This window comes from Pleurodeles waltl, chromosome 11 (genome assembly GCF_031143425.1).
Source record: "Pleurodeles waltl isolate 20211129_DDA chromosome 11, aPleWal1.hap1.20221129, whole genome shotgun sequence".
In the NCBI taxonomy this organism is placed as follows: Eukaryota; Metazoa; Chordata; class Amphibia; order Caudata; family Salamandridae; genus Pleurodeles; species Pleurodeles waltl.
Window position 1 is genome coordinate 327,535,489 of NC_090450.1, and position 25,328 is coordinate 327,560,816.

Sequence of the window (25,328 nt, forward strand, 5' to 3'; positions counted from 1 at the left end):
TATTGGAGCCTCAAGTGTTTTCTCCGGCGCAGACGCCGAGGCCGGCGTCGGGGTCGCCTCCGAGACAGGCACCCCAGTATCCGGCTTTTCCCACCCCTGGAGCCGATAGTTCCGCATTCTTGAATGCGATGTATGCCATCTTCCAACAGATGGCTCCAGGGGGTGCTCCGGCTGGGCCTTTGGCCTTTTCTTTGGGTGATCCTGCGCCTCTTCGGCCGGCACCCTTTATGCCCTTTCTCCCGTTTGGGAACGTGGGCTCGGCGCCAGTGTCGGCGCCGGTGGCCGCTCCGGTGGCTTCGGAAGTATTGGCCCCAGGGATTTCCATCCCGTTGACGTCGAGATTTCGGCCTGTGACTCCGGTGGGTCCATCCGTTTCAACTGCTCTTCAGTCGGCGCCGAAGTTACCTGTGGCGCCGGATGCGGCGTCGGTGGCTTCGGAAGATCGGCGCCGATCTCCGACTTCGGCGGAGGCATTGTCGACTCCGCGGATTGAGCAACGACTGCATTCAAGGAGACGTGCTCTCCGGGTACTAGAAGAGCAGGAGTACCAACGAGCCCTAGAGGAAGGAGAGCTAGAGGACTCGGGTGATGGGCTGCGTGGACTGGAGTCGGCCAGTGGGCTGGACACTTCCCCTGAGTGGGACCTTTCGTCCCCGGGGGAATATACTGAGGAGGCTGCTTCCTTTCATGCAGTGGTACGGAAGGCAGCTAGTTTTTTGGACCTGCCTTTGCCGGTGGTGGAGGCGAAACAAAACCTTTTGACAGAGGTGTTACATCCGGCCTCAGCCGCGGCGGAGCCTCTGTTACCTTTTAATGACGCTCTGCTGGATCCGGTTTTAGAGGTGTGGAAGAGGCCGGCATCTTCCCCAGCAGTTCACAGAGCCGCGGCCAGGAGGTATCGGGCGGCTCCAACTGACCCTGGTTTTCTGTCCAGGCACCCTACGCCGGAGAGCTTGGTGGTGCAGGCCTCCTGTTCGTCCAAGTCAGCGCCTGGTTCTTTTACGACGGTGCCTGGGGACAGAGATTCAAAGAAGCTAGAGGCGCAGTCGAAGAAGATTTTTTCGTCCTGCAGTCTGGCGTTAAAAGCCACCAATGCAACCTGTATCCTGGGGAGGTATATTCATGCTCTGATGGATGACATCTCCTCTTCGTTTACAGAGCTTCCCCAGGGTCTTTTGGATCTTGTCTCAAATGCCCAGGCTGCTGCGACCCAAATTATCCAGACGGGACTGGATACCACCGACTCGGTAGCCAGAGCAATGGGCACAACTGTGGTGGCAAGGAGACAGGCCTGGCTCCGTAACTCGGGCTTTTCGGCTGATGTACAGTCCACATTGTTGGATCTCCCGTTTGATGGGGACAAACTGTTTGGGGCTAAGGCTGATTCGGCCTTGGAACGTTTTAAGGAAAGCAGGGCCACGGCTAAGTCGTTAGGGCTCCAAGCTCCTTCTTCCACGGCCTCTTCCAGATTTTTCAGGAGGTTCGTGGATTTGGGCGTGGCTCTTCCTCCTCTTCCTTTCGGGGAAGATATCAGCAACCTGCCTCTTCCCATCCCTATAGATCTTTTAGGGGGAGAGGTAGGGTCCGCACCAGAGGAGCCTCTCAGCAGCACTCTGCCTCTTCCTCCTCCTCTGGCGGGGTGCAGCAGGGGAAGCAGCCTTAGGCTTCCACCATTTCCAACTCACGCCTCTCCTGTAGGGGGAAGATTACAGCATTTTCTCACCAAATGGGAGACTGTTACGTCGGACAATTGGGTTCTCAGTGTTGTGGGAAAAGGCTACACCCTTCCTTTTCGGGAGTTTCCGCCCCTCATCCCGCCCCGCCCTTCGTATTGTTCACAAGAACACCTCCTGTTGCTAGAACAGGAGGTAGAAGTCCTCCTTTTAAAGGGCGCGGTGGAGTTGGTCCCGGAGCAGGAAAGGGGTCAAGGAGTTTACTCAAGGTATTTCCTGATTCCCAAGAAGGATGGTCGTTTGAGACCAATTCTGGACCTGAGTATCTTGAATTGGTTCCTCAAGCAGGAAAAGTTCAAGATGCTGACCCTAGCACAGGTGCTTTTGGCGTTGAACATGGAAGACTGGATGGTGTCTGTCGACTTGCAGGATGCTTACTTTCATATCCCGATACTCAAGTCACACAGGAAGTATCTCCGGTTTGTGGTGGGATCGCAACACTATCAGTTTGCGGTCCTTCCGTTTGGTCTTACTTCAGCACCTCGAGTCTTCACGAAGGTGATGTCGGTGGTTGCGGCAGAGCTCAGAAGGAAGGGGATAGCAGTATTCCCTTACTTGGACGACTGGTTGATCAAAGCCAAGTCCCCGGAGCTTGTGTTGCGTCATCTGCAGTCAACAACCCAGTTGTTGTTCGACCTGGGTTTTTCGGTGAACGAGCCCAAATCTCACCTAGAGCCCTCTCAGCGCCTCCTGTTCATAGGGGCAGTACTGGATACAACATTGGGTCGGGCCTTTCCTCCGCCTCAGCGGATTCAAGATATTCAGGATTTGGTTCCAATGTTTCGAAATGGAGCGGTAGTTCCAGTCCTCAAGGTCCTTCGTCTGCTCGGTCTTTTTGCCTCCTGCATTCTGTTGGTCACGCATGCTCGCAATTTAGTGCAACACTAAGATGCTGGTGGTCAGGGAGTGCTCTGACATTTTGAATTTGTTGTGGCTGTTGAGTTTTCCTGCTTGTTTGGGGGATAGGTAAGACTGAGTTTTTTGGCCTTATGGTCTAATCTTTGAAGTAATGGTTGCTTTTGTGACAGATTCTGTCTTGGCAGGGAAACAGCTATGATGGTGGTTGGTAGAATGGTTTTCACGAGTACAGGTATACAATGAATATTTGTCTTTTACCCAGTCTTGTAGGTTGATTCTTACTATTCTGTTAAAAACTACGATCACAATTTAGGATTTTATTTTATTAGCTTTTGCCTTATTTGATATGCACAAGAACAGGAATTTTAGGAAGCATATGTCTGAGCCTCACCTCAAAGAATCCTCTTCCAGGGTGTTTTTTAACGGAGGTGTAAGCTACTGGATGTCTAAAATGTGTCCCTAGCAGAGTCAGGAGTCTTTTGTTGGCGTCAATTGGATTTGAATACCGCTAAAGCTAATATTCTGTATAGTGGGACTATTGATAAATGTGCACATTTTGCTGAAACATTTAGACTTTTAATTGAAATGTTTTGCTATGAAATATTACCTGTTGTATATTTCTGAAAATAGTTTTTTTTCTATTTAATTTGTCAGTTTGCCTTGAATTTTCTTTTTTTTTACCAACACTTTTTTTTTTTTAATGTCATTTTTGGCTGTAGGGACTTTCAAAAATCATATTTAAAATGTTAACCTCCAGGCAGAGAAATATACCTCACCTTTGGGTACTTTCCCAGTCATTTCCAAAAGGGATCTATGAAGTATCCCTGCATCAATCTTTCGAGCTTCAGAAGTGAGGAGGTCAAACAATTTAAGATCTAACTGAATTAGGATAGAGTGGTATTGCTTGGATGATAATGTCCATTTGGCATTACCTCCTAGACAAAACAAACTCTTTATACATCCTGCAAAATGTCCAGGTGAGTGGGTGAGCCTCTTTTTGGGTAGTTAGGTTATGCTTGAAAATTTTTGCAAGAAGCCCTGAAAGATCATGTAGATTGTCTTGACAAGCTCAGCATGAGCGGTTTAACTTTTTTGGTTTTCTGAGAATTTTCCCATGAGGGTTCTTATTTTTGGATTCCCATCATGTTTACTGCCATTATCCATTTCAAAGCAGGCTTGGGGCACTCAGACCAAGTTGACAGAAGGGTAATCATTGCACCATTGCGCTGATCTATGATCAGTGTCCTCTGGTGCAAAACTGAACTTCATCTGTTGGGATTTTGAGTTTTGGCATCAGCATTCCCCCCCCCCCCCCCCCCCCCAAAAAAAAAAAATTCATAATCTGCTTAGTCTCAGTTGCATTTGTGGGGTCTTTTGGAAGGAAGCCATGATCTCTGTAAGTTGGGATCTAGAATTGTATCTGAAGACTCGCCTGAGGTGTCATCGGGCAGTATCTGGTGATGATGCTTGGTTGTTCCTTAGATCATGTTTTGCCCTGGCAGTAGCTAGGAATGTCCCAGTTTTTCAAAAGCATTATCATGCACTGATTCATTTTTCAGATTTGAGCTTTGCCTTAGAGATCAACAGGTTGCTTCTCCATCACATTCATTGTAGCTGTGGTGGATTGGCCAACCAGGGCAACCAGACTCAAGGAACTAGATAGTGGCAAGATAGAATGTGTGCGGCAACCAGGGTTAGAAAACCCCCTCACCAGGTCAGCAAAAGTTTACGCTATTCTTTCTGACCTGGGAGTGTCAATGCAGCCATAGTAATCGTACAGTATCGGTCAGTAAGCAGATACGTTAAAATGGTCATATCAAATATGATCTGATAAAGAGTAGAGCATGAACTTTTGAGAAAAGAGTCTGGCAGAATGGAACAACACACTAAGAGAGAGTATATGGGAGAAAAGGGGGACAGAAGAAAAACACAACCGTACTCGACCCTCCGAAATCAATACAAAATCACAACTGAGAGTACGGGGTTCTTGTAACGAAGGTGGGTCGGTAATGTATCAATTGTAACACTGGACCACTCTTGACCCTCAACTAGAGGCGAAGTATGGGTGAACTGTGGTGTGATGTGGGGTCTGAGAGGGGAATTTCCATTATGGACTAGGTGGTCTCACACACTATATAGTGTCATGCTTCATCATATGACCACCTAGCCCCACCCAGGTAGGACAGTGCCACCTGGGCGGACTCGACCTCCCTGTTAAAGGAACAGGAGGGAGTGCGTAAATTAATTCTTTTTCTGGAAAAAGGGATCCAGCTATACTAGGAAATAAAAACACCTACACAGATACCCATGTGAATTTTTAATAGAAGGTTCTGTGTGGTGTGATTAAAAAGAAGACTGGGAAACCAATGCGAGAGCAATGACTCACAAGGTCACCTATCTAAAGGAAGTAGCCGACATGTTTCTGCCCTTGAAAATGAGCTCTGGAAGGTCTCTGGGCATTCATCAGGGCGTTGGATCCCTGCTACACATGCTTAGTGAGCGCTGCATAAATAATAACAATTAAATGGGTTGAGGGGGCCTACCTTAGACCAGGGAATACCTGGGGAGGACCCTAACAAAAGAGGCTAATGGCCTCTGGTATCCTGGAGAGGGAGCGTCCCCTTATAGTCACACTTGCATCAAAGGTGGGCGCCAGAACAAGAATTAATTTACGCACTCCCTCCTGTTCCTTTAACAGGGAGGTCGAGTCCGCCCAGGCTGCTCTGGCAGAATGGTGTCTGTTCCATTTGTAAACTGTACTATGTTCTGGTTGGTTGTCATGTAGAATAGGGTTTGTGTACTTTTGGCCTCCGGTCCTGACAGAGAATTGTCTTGAATGGGTTTCTTTAAAAAAAAAAAAAAATTATAATAAAAATAGATGCTTACTCTTTAATGGTGAGTGTCATTTGTTACCCGAATAGTTTAGTTGAAGTTTGGCTAGAATACTGGTTCTGTGTTTTAACGTAACCTGTAATAAGAACTTCGAAGGCAGCATCACTTGAGATGAACTTATTTTTTTCTTTCTTCCTTGTCTGCTGTATTAATTTTTTTTTCTGGTTTCAGGAGCACACAATAAAAACTTTGAAAAATGTCTGATAATGGGGAACTGGAAGATAAGCCTCCGGCCCCTCCTGTAAGGATGAGCAGCACCATCTTCAGTTCTGGAACCAAGGACCCCCTTGCTGCCAACCACAGCCTAAAGCCTTTACCATCTGTTCCAGAGGAGAGAAAATCCAAGAACAAAATCATTTCAATTTTCTCCAGCAATGAAAAAGGTGAGTCACTATGCTCTCTTGTAACACTATCCTTGTTGATATCAATTCTACATAGTGTTTTGTGTGTTGATAAATGCATTTAATCACTTTATTGTCAGCATGTTTAGCTGTGAACTCGTGTCCTACTCTTTTTCATTCGTAGATCCTAAAAATTCGGGATAGAACAAATGATTCCCTGGTCAACTTTTTATTTTTATTTTAACAATGCGATTTTACTAAAGGGAGTGTCTGGCCAGCTCTCCTCGTCTTGCGGGACTCCTCAGTATGGGCCATTCCACTTGACGAGCTTGCTTATAATTTCTCCACTTGGGCATCACAACCTCATCGCAGAGGTCTAATCAGCTGCTACTCATTTTTCTGTTGTTATAAAGTAAGTTGAGACAAGTTTTTTTTTTGTGCTTGTAGTTTGAATTTACCAACACCTCGTTGAGAGGTCACAACAGCATATTTCTTATTTCTAGATCCTGTGCCTCGCTGTAACAGCAGCATAGCAAAACACAGACTCTTTCCATCAAATTATATTTAAGTGCTGCTCTACAGAGCTATTCTGAAGTAAAAACTGTAAATTCTTATTTACCTTAAAAAGGATAGCTTATTCCTCTGATGTGTGGCCGTGGTTGTGAGTCAGTTAGATATTGAGCCTCACTTGAACCTTTCAAAGGGACCAACCTAACTTATGTTTATTCTTTGTGTCAGTCCTGTCCCTTAGTGACAAGACTTAATATTTCCAAAGCCTCTGAAGGCCTGATGGTGGAATAAATCCCATAATTGTTTAATGGTAAGTAAGGTCACTTCAAGCAGACCTAAAGTAGAGACTGTCTTTGGAGCCACAGTTGGTGCTCCTAAACTGAACACATGGTCTGCAGCACCGAGCAAACTCCCCTAGTCTCAGTTGAGAGCTGTTTGCTATGACTGTTTTTACAAGTGCCACTTTTTACAGCCTTAATTGCTTGATCTTGCTCATACTACTTTTTTTTTTTTGCTGCACTAGTGTAATCTGGGATGAGAATATCAGAAGCTGGAATAAGCATGAAACCGCTTCAAAAAGCTCCACTATAGTTCGACTTGCTGACCCACTGCACATGTACCCCAATATAGTGGTAAAAAGCTCACTGTTTATGTATTGTTCTGAAGTAGAAGAGAAGGATGGGGATGAGGTCATTCTTCATAATGTTTTGTGGAGATTTTTTTCAGGAAGTACCCGAGACCTGCCTCTCCAGTTATAGGAAATAAGCACTGCCACATACTTCGAATCAGCTGAAACTAGCGTATTGTGGTCGATCTGGTGGACAGTGCAGTTGCACATAAGCAGACTAGAGTCTCTTGCTTTTGTCAGAAAAGGAACAAGGGGTACTCATTTACTGTAGTTGGTATGAGCCTCGGGAATTGCTTTCAACTTTAACATGGTCTCTCACTTGTTATGTTCATTTGTATTACACACTTACCTATTAGACTATGTTGTATTTTATTTCTTTAATTTTGGGTTCATAGAGGAAAATGCAAGGCGTGCAAACATGGGGTTAACACACAAACATTCAGAACACCCTTTTATAAAAAGCATAAAAAGGTCTTTGGAAGTTATCATTGCAAGACTGCTTTTGCAAGACTGCTTTTACTGTCTGTCTTGCAATGCCCATGCAAGCTAATCTATGTGGGTAGCACATACAGCATTTATGGCTATCAAGGCAGGAGACAAGACATACCCAGTTGCCAGACACTTTCAAGAAGGACATCAGAGAAATGCAGATCAGCTGAGATACTACGTTATTGATGCCATTCCACTTGGTATCAGGGGTGGAGACAGTTGGAGGACATCGCAACAGAGTGCATGTATATAATGGAATTCATTTCAAGGACTCACAATGGCCTCAATATTGAGGCAGATTTGCACAGATTTTTGTGATTACCTCCCTTTCATAACCTGTGGGTTGCTTTCGGGATTAGAATTTATGGTATTGTGGTGACATCATACGTATTAAAATGTGAGACACTGAGGACGGGTAATATTTCACCATGCAATGAATGTTCTGCAAATTAGCCACTTGGCTTAAACCAACATCAAATGGTTTAGTGTGCTCAAATGATATTAGATTAGGTGCATTACAACCTTGGTCACAGTGAACTGGGGTGTTTACAAGTATGTTTGATTTGGGAATTGTAAAGAGATTATATGGTGATTGTAGGTCATTGGGTGAGATGAGTAATTGCAGATTTTCAAGAAATACTATCAATATGAACTGTTACACATGCTAACCCTCTAGGGATGAGGATTATGTACATTTGGTTACCGTCAACCGCTATATTGATATTGATATGGTTATTATCTCCTGGTCATTGATGACTGCCACTGCACAATTTCTGCATGTTTGCACTGTGAGATGCAGTTTCACAAATGAATAAGTAGAATAGGGTGACACTGTAGCTTGGACTCATGTGGTTGAGTTTTTTTTGGGAGGGCATTTGCTATACGGGGCGAACACATCATAGATATAATGCTCAGTGTTCAGTTTTTAAGGTTATTTAATTTTATTGTACACATTCATTGTGTGATTACGAGTATTTAATACAAAACAAAACTGGCAACACTGACCAATAGACAAATGCACATTCCTATGATTTTCTATGCATGTAGTAAACAACTCAGGTGCTCATACACTTATGTACATTGTTGCCAAAATGTACATACTGGAATCTCAAACAAAGAATCCAGTGGATACATAAGTTTACAAAGTAGTGGAGCACACCATATAGAATATAAAGTACATATGACTTGTGTCAAATATAGTATTTTAGATCTGTATGGATAACATAAATTGATACATTATTAGTGGGATGATTAGTCCAGAGAACAAAAAACAGAAAGCGGTGTTCATTCCTCTATTCTTCTAAACCACATAACACACATATATTGATAAAAAGCTAGAACTTTTAATAAGTCAATGTAAAAATATAACCAATCATGTACACTTATAACAAACATAATCTACAGAACAAAAACAACATGAACGTATAAGACATACTACATGCACTAATCTCTTTGATCTCCAATGTTCAAAAAAGAAGGGGCCAAATGATGTTTAATCCAACCCCTCGTAGTAGAACTTCAGCCTAGTGGAACTTCAGCCGACACGTGTTTTGTCCACAAATGGACTTTCTCAAGGCTGATCAATCACAATAAAAGAAGCAATATATGAATTATAACAAATTACATAATACTGTAATTATTTTCTTTACGAATACATTGGTGCATGTCTTGCTTCCTACTAATTTGATTTTACACACTCTGGGTGCACGGTTTGACACAAAGACTTTATAGGTTATGCACCGTATTGCTTATATTGTGTTAGTAGCGATTTGGTTTGAGATAATGGGTGTTCTTCCTTTTCTGTTCTGCTTTGTTGTCCTAGGGTTACATTTTTTAAGACCTCGTGACAGTTTATAGGGGTCACTATAATGAATTTCAAAAATGGAAAATAATTGAACACCGTTTTCTGTTTTTTGTTCTCTTGACTAATCATCCCACTAATAATGTATCAATTTTTGTTATCCATACAGATCTAAAATACTTTATTTGCTACAAGTCATATGTACTTTATATTCTATATGGTGTGCTCCACTACTTTGTAAACTTGATTCCGAGTATTGTTTGTTACAATCAATTGACTACATGAATTGTGCAATGTAGAGTGATATTTTGATGTGTTTTTCTTCAGTTTCTATGATGTCACCATGGAAAGTTTGTAAATAGTATGTGAAAATGGCGGCCCACCTTCTGTGAACAAGGCTGTATCAAACTTGTTGGATGTTGTCGGGGGCAAAATAAAACCAGTGATGAGCTACTATTGACTTGATTTTTAAGTATCTTATGCACGACACCAGTTCTTCCCTGAGTGCTCAGAGAGAAGTAATGGAATATGTAAATGTGTGTGTTTATATGTATGTGTGTGTGTATATATATATATATATATATATATATATGTGTGTGTATATGTATGTATGTGTGTATATATCTATATATATATTTTTTTCTTTCACATAAGAAATCAAAGGTTACAGGGACGTCCTAGTTCAGCTCACCTTTTAAAAAACCATAGAAATGCACCAGTTAGTTAGTTATCTCAAGTAAGTATAACTTGTGCCCTAAGATAACTATAACTCGTGCCCCCGCAATGCACAGTTTTTTCAGCAAAAATGTTGCTGCAAATATTATCAATGATGTTGTCAAAGAGGTCGAGTGCCATAATTTGTAGGATAATTAGCAGTGCATGGCGAGAGCGCGAGTTATATTTACCTTAGGGCACGAGTTCTAGATACTTAAGATAACTCTATAACGGGTGCATTTCTATGGCTTTGTATGTTTAAAATGTGAATAACTATATTGTCTCTATAACCTTTAGGTCTTTTTGTAAGTTAATTGCTATGCTTTTTTTAAAAAAATTTTTTTTTAAATTAATGTAAAGTAATTTTCATTACTATATCTTAATCCATCTACCGACATACATGGCTGGCTGCAGAGCCTGGCCGCAGGCCAGGCCCTGTGGCCAGCTCCCTGTGACCACCCCCCTGTGACCACCCAATCTTGTGCTGCGCACTGCCAAAGGCTGTGCGGGGTGTGATGGGCCGCAGGGCCTAGCCTGCAGCCAGTCGCTGTGACCAACCTTCCTAACCACCCAGTCCAGATCTGATTGGCTGCCAGCACTTCATCAAGGAAGTTTTTGCAGCCATCTTGGGACTCTGGTGCCAGAAAAAAGGTGAAAAAAAAAACATAGAGGGGGGCAGGGTAGGGACTCAACGACCCCTTTGCTCTGGTGCTGGGGTCTCAGATGGACGATGCCAGGTCAAAAAGCACTTTATAAAAATAGAATGTTGCCGCGATTCCCCCCATACTTGTTTTAGTAAAGCCCACATGTGGACTGGGACAGAGGGATATATAAAAATAAATGAGGGTGTGGCTGGGTTTCCCCTCCTGTGCTTATTTATTTCCTGAGGACTGCCACTTCTACGAGCTTAAATTAAATAGTATGCAGGGGGGCTGCGCGCCCTGGGGCCCACCACTTTCCTGAGGCAAAATGTGTTAATCATAATAAGGGAAAGGGGGTGCTTAGGCTCACATTTTAATCCCACAAAACCAATGAAATTCAGCAGTTATATATACCTGAGCTAAGTATGACTTCTGATGGATACAACTACCTGTGGACTCCTCACCTTATGAATTCTCCCATGTGCCAGCATCCAACGGAAAATCCTCTTCCCAGCTCCCCACGTCGACGAGGACATCACAATTGCACGGCTCCATGCGACTCTGTCTGACGACACCTTGCCAATAAGAGGTCCTCACTGGCATGGTGACGTCAGTTCCCTTTTTTCCGTGCCTTTGACGCTAACGGTTTTCTCCTAGCTCTCACTACTGTTGAAGGTGTTCCATCTTGTTACTAGTTACAAACCTGTTCAGGTTACAATGTCTCCTCCTAGGAAGTCGGGATTTAAGCCATGTTGAGAGTGCGGGTGTTACATGTCAGTTACTAACCCTCATGATGATTGCCTTTGGTGTTGATTCTCCGAGCATGACGTTGAGTGTGTGTATCTTGCCAGAGCATGAATCCTAAGGCTCTGAAGGAGAGGGAGGCCAAACTCTTTGGCCAAAGCGAAGAAGGGACATAAGAGTCATCATAGGTCCTGTTCTCACACTTCCTCGAAGAAACACAAGAGGCAATGATGTCATGACTCTCGGCGTTGCTCGGCTTGGAGCCGTTCAGAATCCATGTCTCCATCTTGGTGGTGCTGTATGACGTGGGAGGTTAGTCCGACTGTGACTCCACAACCTCAGAGCCCTCAGGCTTCTCAGGCACTGTCGGTCTTCGAGGTAGTTGCACCTCCAGAGAGTCCTCGATTTTCACCTGCGGCACAGGATTCGGATGTTCAGCAGGTGCTGGTGCAACTTGGAGACCAGCGGTATCCTGACTTCCCGGCTCCGGGAGCGGATCTGGCGGCATTTTTAAATCCCATGTTTTCTATGTTTAATGCAGTGGTCCATGCTGGTGCACCAGCTTGTCCCACGGGTCCGTTAGTATTTTCGTTGGGCTCCCCGGCTCCTTACAAGGCAGTGCCGTTTATGCCCTTCTCTCTGGCTGAGGGTGCTGGTTCGGCACTGATGACGTTGCCTAGAGGTCCTGCGATTCCGATGATGTCTCCTTTTAGACCTACGGTGCCAGTGTCATCGCCCCGTCAGTCGACGCCGATGATGGAGCCTCAGGTGTCCACAGCACCGATGGATCCACTCAGGCGCCGGATCTGCACCTTTCCGAAGCCGGTGTCATCGATGTCGGCTAATTCTATGTCGACGCTGAGGTTAGAAGCCAGGCTGTGGTCGCGTAGAAAGGCTTTGAGACTTTTGTAAGAAGAAGAGAACCAGAGGCAGGTGTTGGAAGAAGAGGAGATTGTGGAGCCCTTAGGTGAATATCAAGGGCTCGATTAGGCCAGTGGGCTTGACACTTCCCCAGAATGGGACCTTTCTTCACCAGGCGTGTTTACGGAGGAGGCGGCCTCCTTCCATACTGTGATTAGGAAGGCGGCACATTTTTTGCATCTTCCGTTGCCTGCTGCAGAGGTCAAAACAAATATTCTGACTGATGTCCTGCACCCTTCTTCTACTTCGGCGGATCCACTGCTTCCATTTAATGATGCTCTTACGGAGCCTATCTTAGAGCTATGAAGGAAGCCTGTGTCATCTGCTGTCAATAGGTCTGTGGCAAGGAGGTACAGAGTGGCGCCTGGGGATCCGGGATTCTTAACAAAACATCCTACCCCGGAGAGTCTGGTTGTTCAGGCTTCTTGTTTCACACGGTCTGCACCGGGTTCCTTCCCTGTGATTCTGTCAGACAGGGAATCCAAAAGGATGGAGCAGTCTGCAAAGAAAACTTTTTCTTCTTGCAGTATGGCACTCAAGGCAGCAAATGCTTCCTGTGTTGTCGGCAGATATGTGCACGTCCTGATGGATTCAGCTAGGGCTATGGTTCCTGACCTGCCACAGGAGGTGCAGGGACAATTTGGAGAACTCCTATCGGATGCTCAGGCTGCAGCAAAACAGATAATCCAGTCTGGCCTGTATTCCACAGACTCGGTGGCCAGGGCGATGGGTACCTCTATTGTTACCAGGAGGCACACATGGTTGAGGTCCTCTGGTTTTTCCTCGGATGTACAGACTGCTCTCTTGGACTTGCCGTTTGATGGGGAAAAACTTCTTGGTGATAAAGCTGACTCTGCCGTAGAGCGCTTTAAAGACAGTCAGGTCACAACAAAGTCTTTGGGTCTGCAAGCCTCCTCTACTACCCCTTTCAGGTCCTTTCTGAGGTTCAGGGGGTTTGGACGGAGAGCTGTTTACCGTGGGAGACCCCAGTCCACAGTCCAACAGCCTGCCAGCCTCCCTTATAGGTCCTTTAGGGGGCGAAGGAGGGTTCGGAGAAGAGGGCCCACCCAGCAGCACCCTGCATCACCCTCTTGATCTGGAGGACAACAACAAGGGAAGCAGCACTAGTTTTCTGCCCATTTTCAACCACACTTCTCCTGTAGGGGGAAGATTATGTCTTTTTCTCCACGAATGGGAGTTAATTACATCGGACTCCTGGGTTCTGAACATTGTAAGGAAAGGATATGCTCTGCCTTTTCAGGAGTTTCCCCCTCACATTCTGCCCCGTCCCTCGTTTTGTTCAGAAGACCATCTCCTGTTGTTGCTGCGGGAGGTCCAGATCCTGTTGTCAAAAGGTGCAGCGCAGTTGGTTCCAGAGCAGGTAAGGGGTCAGGGTTGTAATTAAAGATACTTCCTGATTCCCAAGAAGGATGGTTGTTTGAGACCAATCCTAGACCTGAATTGGTTCCTCAAACAGGAAAAATTCAAGATGCTGACTCTAGCACGGGTACTTCTGGCATTGAACAGAGAGGATTGGATGTGTCTGTCGACTTGCAGGATGCTTACTTTCATATCCCTATACTCAAGTCGCACAGGAAGTATCTCCGGTTTGTGGTGGGGTCTCAACACTACCAGTTTGAGGTCCTTCTGTTTGGTCTTACTTCAGCACCTCGAGTCTTCACAAAGGTGATGGCAGTGGTGGCAGCAAGTCTCAGAAGGAAAGGGATATCGGTATTCCCTTACCTGGGCGATTGTTTGCAAAAAGCCAAGTCTCCAGAGCTTGTGTTGCGTCACTTGCAGATGACAACTCAGTTGTTTTTCAGTTTGGGTTTTACGATAAATGTACCCAAGTCTCACCTGGAGCCCTTTCAGCACCTCCTGTTCATAGGGGCAGTACTGGATACTACATTGAATCAGGCCTACCCTCCACCTCAGCGGATTCAGGACATCCTGGCATTGATTCCAGTGTTTCAAAATGGATCAATTGTTCCAGTCCTCAAGGTCCTACGCCTGCTCGGTCTGTTTGCGTCTTGCATTCTGTTGGTCACTCATGCACGTTGGCAGATGAGGGCTCTCCAATGGTGCCTCCGCAAGCAGTGGTTTCAACACAAAGGGGATCTCTGAGTTGATAACTATCTCCAGAGACGCTGCAGCGGATCTACGATGGTTGGCTGTGGACGGCAACCTTTCTCAAGTAAGGCCGTTTTCACTGCCACCTCCGGTGGCCATGTTCATGACGGATGCTTCCACTCTAGGTTGGGGAGCTCATCTGGGGGACTTGGAGATCAAGGGTCGTTGGTCTCCAGTGGAACATACTTTTCATATCAATCTGATAGAATTGCGGGCAATACGTCTGGCTCTCAAGGCCTTCCTCCCATCCCTTTGTGGTCAGTCAGTTCAGGTCCTGATGGACAACTCTACTGCGATGTGGTATATAAACAAGCAGGTAGGAGTAGGGTCTTATCTTCTCTGCAGAGAAGCTCTGTGACTCTGCTCCTGGCTTCGGGACCATCAGATTTGCTTGGTAGCGAATCATCTGGCCGGAGTGCTCAACGTACATGCGGACACTGTCGACTTTTTTCGGTCGATCACGAGTGGTGACTCCATCCGGATCTGGTACTGCACATCTTTCAGCTGTGGGGTTTTCCAAGGATAGATCTGTTTGCCACTCGGGAGAATGCGCACTGCCTGTCATTCTGCAGCCTCCAGTATCTGGTGCAAGGAGCTTTGGGGGATGCATTTCAGATCTCTTGGTGCAACCAGTTACTTTACGCATTTCCCCTCATACCTTTGATTCCTCAGGTACTGAAGAAGATTCGCCAAGATCGGGCTCAGGTCATTTTAATAGCTCCGGATTGGCCAGGAAGGGTGTGGTATACGGACCATCTCCAACTCTCGCTCTGCCCTCCGCTCCGTCTCCCTCTCAGGGCAGACCTCCTCGCGCAGTCGTAGGGGCAGGTTCTACACCACCTCCAGAGCCTGCACCTTCTTGCCTGGAGATTGAACGGGGCAACCGGAGTTCTTTTTCTCTCCTACCAGATGTAGTGGATGTTATTCTATCGGCCAGGTGACACCCCACTAAGACCGTTTATGCCGGCAGTTGGGCAAAATTTGTGGCTTGGTGTGGAGAGAAGCATATTGATCCTTTGAGGGCCCACCTCTCTTATTTGCTTTAGATTTAGCACAGAAGGGTTGTGCAGTTGCTACTGTTAAGGGCTATTTTGGGGCACTGTGAGCCTTTCTTTGCCTCCCGGATCAGCCCTCCTTGTTTAAATCGCTTATTGTTATTAGGTTCTTAAAAGATTTAACTAATAGGTTTCCTCCCATTCCTTTTCATATGCCTCAGTGGGATCTGAATCTCATTTTGACTTTTTTAATGGGGTCACCGTTCAAACCCATACATTCTTGCCTGCTAAGGTTTCCAGTACTTAAGACGCTTTTTCTGATAGCTATAACCTCAGCTAGGCATGTTGGTGAGCTTTAGGCTCTTTCTGTTAAAACCCCTTTACCTTATTTTTTCCAGATAAAGTGGTGCTGAAAACCAGGGAGGCTTTCCAACCAAAAGTTGTCACTCCTTTTTAAATGGGGCAAACCATTACCCTTCCATCTTTCTACCCTGCTCCTCACCCCTTGAAGGTGGAAGAGAGGCTTCACCGTTTGGACCCCAAAAGGGCTCTCAGTTTTTATATTGAGAGGACGAAAGACTTTCGCCTGGAGGACCAGCTGTTTGTGGGGTATATTGGACAGAGGAAGGGCAGAGCAGTCCATAAAAGAACAATCTCCAGGTGGGGCATTCTCTGTAACAAAGTTCTCTACTCATTGGTAAAGAAAATTCCCCCCTGAAGGTATTAGAGCCCATTCCTCCAGGGCTAAGTCCGCCATTTTGGCCCTGGCGAGGGGGGTTCTGGTGGTGGATATTTGCAAAGCGGCAACTTGGGCGTCCCTCCATACCTTCGCAAAGCCTTACTGCTTGGACCCGGAGGTTAGGAGGAAAGGCCATTTTGCACGATCTGTATTGCAGGATTTCTTGGTGTAACCAGTCAGGCACCCACCTCAGAGTGCGGTACTGCTTTGGGACTCTATTCATAAGGTGAGTAATCCACAGGTAGTTGTATCCATCCGAAGAACAAGTTCCTTCCTTTCGGATATGCTTTTTCTGGTGGACACAATAGCTACCTGTGGATTCCTCACAGTCCCACCCGCCTACCCGTTGCCTGTCTGGTTACACTAAGATGTTTGTTTTACAAGTGTATTTAGATTTTGGTATTTGTGTATATATAAATAAATGATGGTTTTGATTCTATTGCATCATTGTGGTTTTATGTATATATGTATTAATTGGAGCTATTGTGAGGTTGTTTTTCACCTGTTCGCCTCTAAGGCATGTAAAATATGGGTGAAACTGACGTCAGCACGCCGGCGAGGACCTCGTATTGGCACGGTGACATCAGACAGAGTCACGTGAAGTGCTGCAATTGTGAAGTCCTCGTCGACGTGGAGAGCTGGGAAGAAGATTTTCCATCGGATGCTGGTGCATGGGAGAATTCATACGGTGAGGAATCCACAAGTAGGTATTGTATCCACCAGAAAAAGTATTACCGAAGGTAAGTAACTTATTCTTATACCCCCGCACTGCACTGCTTATACCTTCACATATTACATCACTCATGACATGTTCAGTGACATCACTGGTGACATCATCCACAGAGGCAGTCACACCCCTATAAAACCTCTCATACACCCACTCATGCACCCACACAACCACTCACATACCCATTCACAGACCTATGCAGGCACTCGCACAACCACTCATGCAGGCACTCACACACCACTCACCCACACAGCTTCTCACACTAGTCAAATACCCATACAAGCCACTCAGAGCCACACACTCACCCGTACAGCTATTTACATACTTACTCACCTATATAGCCACTCGTACACCCACACACTCATCCATACATCCTCTCAACACAGCCACTAAAACACACAAAGCCACTTTCATACCCGGTCACACAGCCATACAAGCACTCACACATCCCCCTCACTCACCCATGCATCCATTAACACAGACACTTAGTCTACAATACAGCCACTCACACAGCAACTCACTCACCCATAGTCACTTACATAGCCAGTCATTCACTCATACAGCCATTCAGACACCCACCCACTCACCCACCCATACAGTCACTCACAAACTCACCCACCCGTATAGCCACTCACTCACCCATATAGCCACTCACTCTCCTATACAGCCACTAAAACTCACTCACCCACACAGCTACTCATATACCTCCTTATATACCCATACAGGCACTTCAACCCCCACTCACACAGGGTTACACACAGTCACACAGCCACTCACATAATATATGTTAGAAATAGTATTACTCATTAGTATTACAGAAGGTATACTATTTTAACCTTTGTACTACCATTGGTATATATGTATAACATTTTAAAACGTTTAAGAAACCCTTTACACTCACTGGATGATGTCATCAGTGATGTCATTTGAGATACTAGTGATATAACTGACCATGTCATGAGTGATGTAATATGTGAGGTCATGAGCAGTGAATTGCGGGACCATACATAATAGTTTGCTCAGGTAACTGTAACTGTTGAATTTCAGTGGTTTTGTATGAGTGAAATGTGAGTCTAACGATAACGTCCCTGTAACCTTTGTGTTTTTTTTCTTTTTCAGTGACTGAAGATGTATATTAACTTTAAAAAAGCAAAGGTTACAGGGACGTTTTAGGTAGGTTCTGAATTTACTTGTACAAAACCATAGAAAACCAACTGTTATGGTTAGCTATTTCAAGTAACTATAACACGTGCCCTAAGGTAACGGTAACTCGTGCTCCCGCCATGCACAGTTTTTCTTCAATAATTTGACTGCTAATGTTTCATTTATATTTTAAATTAATGACATTAAAGAAGTTGTCATGAGTGCTGTAATATCTGGGGTACTTAGCAGTGCATTGCGAGGGCGCTAGTTATAGTTACCATAGGGCACGAGTTATATTTACCTACAAGAACTCTAACTATAACTGCTGAATTTCTATAGTTTTGTATGGGTAAATTCAGAACCTAACTATAACGTTCCTGCAACCTTTTTTTTTTTTTTTTTTTTTTTTAACTGAATTTCAATGTTTTTTGAAAATTCTGTTTCCAAACGAAAACGTCGCTGTGAGCTTTTTTAATTTTTAAAAAAATGTTTATATTATTTATACTCTTTATACCCATTACTTCTCACTACAGCACATTGATATCCTCAAACTGGGGGTCAGGGAACCTCTACCATCATTCCATCATCTTCATTGCCTCCAGGGACCGTTTGCTAAACAAAATGCGGCTTGCAGTGATCCCAGGAGGTAGAAATGGGGGTGGCAATGACCATGTTTCATTCAGGGTAGAGGCTCCCTGCCCCAGAATGAGTTTAACAATGTGCAGTAGTGAGAAATAATGGATATAAAGTGTATAAATAAAATTGTTTTTTTACATTTTTTTTAAATCCGCGTATCCATCCGCAGGGCTCAGCGTGGCCTCCTGTGTATATCCACGGGTGGATTTCGCAAACCATCAAAAATTATAATTTATACATTTTCTACCCATTACTTCTCACTACTGCTCATTGTTATACTCACACTGGGGTCAGTGAACCTTTACCCTGACCCCATCATATTCATTTCCACACCAAGGACCGTTCCTGATATTAAAAAAAAAAAAAAAAAAACAATGGCGCTGTAATTTTCCTGTCAGGTTGAGGCCAGACAATCAGATTGTTCCTGTGCCTCGTAGATCCGTGATAGATCTGCGGCCCTAGATATCTATAATTTTTGTGTTTAATATCTCATAAACCACTGAGCGGATGTACACCAAACCACAAAAAGCACAATCTGCGTACCTACATCTACCTTCCTGACCAATTTGGTGTAATTCTGTTCAGCGGTTTAGGCTTTAGCATGTCTAAAGACCCTATGGGAAAATGAACGGGGAAAACACTTTTTGGGACACCCCCCTTTTTTTTTTTTGTCAGCCCCGCTTCACGGATCACCTGAAACTTTAAAGACAGCAGCTGAACTGACAAAAAAAAGAATACATTTTGAAAATTTCATAAAGATCCGCCAGGTGGCACCAATGTTATTAGCAAAACAAAAAACGCTCTTTTTATGGAAACTAGGTCCTAACTTTAACTGTCTACTGGTGATGGCATGTGTAGCTGCAGATACACATGCTATGTACAGGTCCTGCCATCTAGTGTTGGGCTCGCAGTGTTACAAATTGTTTTTCTCCGAAGAAGTCTTTGAGTCACGAGATCAAGTGACTCCTCCTCTTCGGCTCCATTGCACATGGGCATCGACTCCATCTTAGATTGTTTTCTTTCCGCCTTCCGGTTCGGACGTGTTTCTTTTCGCTCTGGTAGTTCGAGTCGGAAAAGTACTACAAACTCTCTAAATTAGTCGGTATTGTTTTTGATCGTATACCATCTATCATAGACACTTCTGTATCGGCGGATACACCTCTCTATTTGCCCTTCGGGGCACCCGCGCCCAACTCAGGCCTGGTCGGCCCGACCAAAGCATCATTGAAGTCTCATGGACCGGACCCCGTTTCGAATCTGCCCTCGGTGCCACGCCAAGTTCCCGTATACGGACCGACATCTAGTCTGTAACCTGTGTCTATCTCCAGACCACCGAGAGGATACTTGCGAGGTCTGCAGATCCTTCCGCCCGAAGAAGACTCTAGGAGACCGAAGAGCGTGAAGGTTGGAAATGGCGTCGAGAAGCAGTGAATTCCTCGACGCAGAAGAGGAGGAGATGATCCACACCGCAGTCTGTTCGGGGGTCCGACTCAGAGCACGAGTCCGACAACGACAGACCAATTACAGCGGGCTAGCACGTGAGCACGCCTGCCCCTACCCAGTCCAGGCTGAAACACAAGGCCTCAGGGACGCCACTGCCAAAGGCCATGGCTCCACCCGTAAAAAGACTGCCGGTGACCAAACAACAATTTCGGCATCAAGAAAGGCCACGCCACCAAAGCCTTTGAACTCGAGCCGAAGCACAGGCTCCGAAATAGTCAAGCACTGACCCCTGAAGTCGAAGCCCCGAAAATCCGAGGCCAACATCTACTTCAGGCCCTTTAATCCTGAGGAAACCAGCTAAGGAGCCCAAAAGACCCATATATACAGAGGAGCATGGACTTTCCAGACAATTGAAAGAAAGCCATAGATTTGCGGAAGAACTTACGCAAATGGAGGAATTTGATGAAAAACAGGCCAGAATATAAATTCATAAAGACACTGGCAAGATCCTCACTGCACCTCCTCTAAAAACAGAGGAAGCTGGCCTTTCAAGGACATTTGGACACTGACCAGCCACTGGCTAAAGAGCCAAAACCTAGACAAAAATCTCCACCTCCTCAGTTCTCACCTCACCAGTCTCCTCCTCATTCTCCTGAGCTAACTCTCTCTCCACCTATTACCCCCCACTGCACAGTCTCCAGTACACTCTGCAGAGTCACAACAGGATTATGTCGACCCATGGGACCTTTATGATGATCCCATTTCTGACAATAGTCCAGAGTGCTATCCGTCAAAGCCATCACCCCCAGATGATAGCACCTCATACACTCAGGTTCTAGCTAGGGCAGCGTCATACCATAACATAGCCATGCACACAGAACCTCTTGAGGATGATTTTTTGTTTAATACGTTGTCCTCAACTCACGCCACCTACCAGAGTCTACCCATGCTTCCTGGCATGCTAAAACATGCACATCAAGTCTTTCAGGAACCAGTTAAGGCAAGAGCAATCACTCCTAGGGTAGAAAAGAAATATAAGCCGCCTCCTTCTGACCCAGCTTTTACTACCCAACAGCTACCCCCAGATTCCATAGTGGTCAGCGTAGCAAGAAAAACAGCTAACTCCCAGTCGTCTGGTGATGCCCCGAAACCAGATAAAGAAAGCAAAAAATTAGATGCTACTGGTAAGAGTAGCATCACAAGCGTCTAGTCAATGGCGTATAGCCAATTCCCAAGCGCTAATGGCTAGATACGACCGGGTCCACTGGGACGAGATGAAAGACATCATCCAGCATCTCCCCAAGGATCAACAGAAAAGAGCCCAGCAAATAGTCGAGGAAGGGGAAGCCATTACCGATAATCAAATCAGGTCAGCGTTAGACTCCGCAGACACAGCCGCAAGAACTATTAATACAGCAGTCATCATTAGACGACTCGCATGGCTTCGGTCATCAGGCTTTAAACCTGAAATCCAGCAAGCTGTTCTTAACATGCCATTTAATGAAAAACAGCTGTTTCGCACACAGGTTGATACAGCCATTGAAAAAATGAAAAAGGACACCAACACTGCTAAAGCTATGGGGGCGCTTTACTCAACACAATGCAGAGGCTCATTTTGAAAGCCTCAATATAGGGGAAGTTTTAGAGCCCAAACATCTGAGGCATCTACCTCACAATCCAAACCCTCTTACCAGCCACAGTACCAAAAAGGGGGGTTTTGAGGAACCTACAGGGGACAATATCCCAGAACTAGAGGAAAATATCAGCCCTCAAAGCAAACCACACACGTGACTTGCTCTACATCTTCCCTCACCACACTTCCCCTATGGGAGGAAGACTGCAAAAGGTCCACACACTGGTTACCCATCACAACCGACAATTGGGTCTTATCCATTATCCAACATTGTTAGTGCATAGAGTTCGCACAAATTCCTCCAGATACACCTCCAAAACCACACAAAATCTCCTCCTAACACATTTCAATGTTGCAAGCAGAGGTACAGTCATTATTACTCAAGTCATAGAGCTTGTACCACATCATCAAAAAGGAACAGGGGTTTACTCCCTGTATTTTTTCCCCAAAAAAGACGGAACATTGAGACTAATACTAGATCTCAGAACTCTCAATGTTCACATCCTATTGGAACACTTTCACATGGTAAGTGATGCGTTTTCAGTACTGTTATCAGTGTCACGCCAAATACCTGCGCACTAGCCTTCACCAGGTTTGTAATCTGTGCCATGTGTTGCTGCAACACACAGGGTGGGATGGGTTCATGGACCCTTTGACAAGAGTCTTTGTGTCTCTGGACATAGCTGGAACAGCAGGGCATATCCCTAGTGGTTCAACACCAGTGGGCTCTCTGAACGCCAGAGTAGACAAACTCAGCCGAAGATGCTTAGAGGATCACAAATGGCATCTCCACCCAGAGGTTGGCACAAAGTCTCTTTCAGCAAAGGGGGAGAGCCTTGGTTAGATCTATTTGCCTCTGCCGAGAATGTGCACTGTCAACAGTGTTGCATTCTGGAGTTTCCAAGGCGGCTCTAGCCGGAGATACTTATTCTCAAGTGGAACTCAGGCCTCCTGTACGCCTTTCCACCCATACCACTTCTGCCCAGAGTTCTCAAGCAGATCAGGAACCACTGGGACCAAGTCATACTTGTGGCTCCGGACTGGGCACGAATTCTGGTATCTTAAGCTACTGAACATGGCCATTGATCCTCCAATGAGGCTGGCCCTTCGGGAGGAGCTTCTATCGCAGCAGCAGGATAGAGATCTTCACCTAGATCTATCCACTCTCCACCTTCTTGGGTGCAGGTTGAGCAGTGGCATTTGACAGCTTTTGACCGTCCTCTGGAAGTCTCTAACGTTAAGGTGCAGCCAGTCATTCCTCCACCAAGACTGTATACGCCTGCTGTTGGAAAAAAATTGTGACATGGTGTGCAGGAAAATCTGTTGATTCTCTTTCTGAGGTTTTACTTTCCATACTTTCCCTTGCCCAGCAGGGCTCTGCTTTGGGCACCCTTAAGGGCTATTTATCTGCCATTTCTGCCTTCTTGGGGTTGCCTGATCAATTTTTTGTATTGTAGATACTTTTCTTTAATTCTTACTGTTTTCTTCCCTCCTTCCCCCATTCATTTTGCCCTAATGGGACCTTATTTTGGTTCTAACTTTTTTGATGTATGCTTGTATTGAGCCTTTCCACAATTGTCCCTTCAGACGTCTTACACTGAAAACAGCCTTCATTGTGGCAGTTACATTCCGTGGAGTGAATGAGCTGTAGGCCTTGTCATCTAAGTCACCCTAACTCTCTCTATATATCCTGACAAAGGGGTGCTTCGCACAAGGACCTCTTTTCTACCAAAAGTGGTCACATCCTTTCATGTAAGTTAATTAATCACCCTGCCTACTTCTAATGCACTGCCACATCCTTCTAAGGAAGAGGAGAGACTCCACCGCTTGGACCCAAAAAGAGCACTGGCGTTCTACCTTGACCGTTCCTGTGAGTTTCAAGTGGAATACCTACTCTTTGTGAGGTTTGTGGGTGCGAAGAATGGTTGGGTGGTGCAGAAGCGAACCATCTCTTGTTAGGTCATACTCTGCATCTGTCGGTAGGTACTGGTGAAGAAGCAACCTCCTGATGGTTTACTAGCTCGTTACACCAGAGCTAAAGCTGTGACCACTGCGTTGGCACACAGAATTCCACAATTTCTTGTTTGAAATGGGTATGCATACCCACCTCCGGTAATTATATTGCATGGGTATCTTATTCAGAAGTAAGGAATCTGTAGCTAGAAGACTCTATCATATGAAAAAGTTACATACCTTTGATAAGGACCTTGGATCCCAAAATAATTGAAGCTATGTGGAGTTACTCTAATAGATGAACCAGATGCCAATTCCATTGCCTCTTTTGGTTTTCAAACAGGGGAAGATGACAGACATGGTGCAGTTGTCTTTGAGACCAGAGAAAATACATGATTTGTTAATCATGTACTCTACTCGAGGGCATGAATGTCGGAGATACTTAAAGAAGGTTGTCAGCATATAGAGACACTTTGTTCTATCCTCTGTGTCCATTTAAAGCCTGTAACTCTCACAGCTACGGGGATATTTTCTCCAAGTGGCTTGATTGCCCATTCAAAAAGCAGAGGTGAAAGTGGACTGCCCTTCTGGGTTCCCCATTTATTTGAGAAAGGGTCTGACAACACATTGTTGACCCTATCCCTTGCTGTAGGTCCTCTATAGAAGCCGACTTAGTATATAAATACTGGCTCAAAGTTGATCTTGGTGAGAAGGAAGAACACATGTTCCCAGTCAAGGTTGGATAATGTTTTTTCCAGAATCCCTTGGGAGTATAGCTCACAGATTATTGATCTGGTGAGTGATTTCAAATGCTTTACATAAGGGGTGAATGTTCTGGCCTGTGGATCTACGTGACCTGAGCTTTCATTGATCACCAATAATACTGTTTTGTAAAACTGTCATTAAGTAGTTTTCCGGAGTTTTAGCTACAATTTTGGTGTCTACAGTAAGTGACTTTATTATGTACAGGTCACACTGATTTTTGTCCTGGTTTTAAGAGCTTTGTTATAACAACTTTGCAAATGCTCAAGGAGTAAGGAGTTTTGCGAGTCAAGAGTTGGGCAAGAGATCCTGACAAGGGTTTCCCTGTAGAGATTTGGGTAAAAGCCTCAGATCTCCTCCACTGACAGTTTACTATCAAGGCCCTTACACTTGTGCCTATGAAAGTCTAATCATGGAAGCAGTGGCTGTAAAGTCAGATAGCCCACCCCCCCCACTTTTAGGTCGAGCGTGCAAGCGCTTACTCTAGTAAGTATTATGGGCTTTTAACCACGCCCGTCACTTTCATTTATTCCTGTACTTGCCATTCAAAAATCACTTGATGTAATTGGTAAATGCGTTACGTTTGTCCTGCCTCGAGGCTGTTTTGGTCAACCTTGCTGACTGACCATGTAACATGGATTATTGCACTATTGCCGATATACTTCAGAGCGGGTGAACTATTTTTTTTGTCTCTCCCTTTTTTTTGGTGCTGCATGGCAGCCATGGCACTCACAATGTGAACAGGCACAACAGTGTAAGCTTGATCGTCAGTACTGAAGCCCTGGTCACATTGTTCAATTACCTAATCACAGTCACTTCTTGTGGCTCTCCCCCTAAAACACTTGAAATTGGTAAATGCTTTACGTAAAACATAAATCCTCACAGCTCTGCAGGG

At 45.1% G+C, this 25,328-nt stretch overlaps 1 protein-coding gene across 1 annotated transcript in view; it reads left to right on the forward strand.

The window, feature by feature from the left end:
* PAK2 (p21 (RAC1) activated kinase 2) overlaps positions 1-25,328 on the forward strand; it is a 439,171-nt gene that overhangs the window by 63,715 nt on the left and 350,128 nt on the right. The window contains exon 2 of the mRNA XM_069213609.1: positions 5,655-5,866. Coding sequence (XP_069069710.1) covers positions 5,680-5,866 — 187 coding nt within the window. The 5' untranslated portion in view covers positions 5,655-5,679. The remainder of the gene's footprint in view (positions 1-5,654; positions 5,867-25,328) is intronic.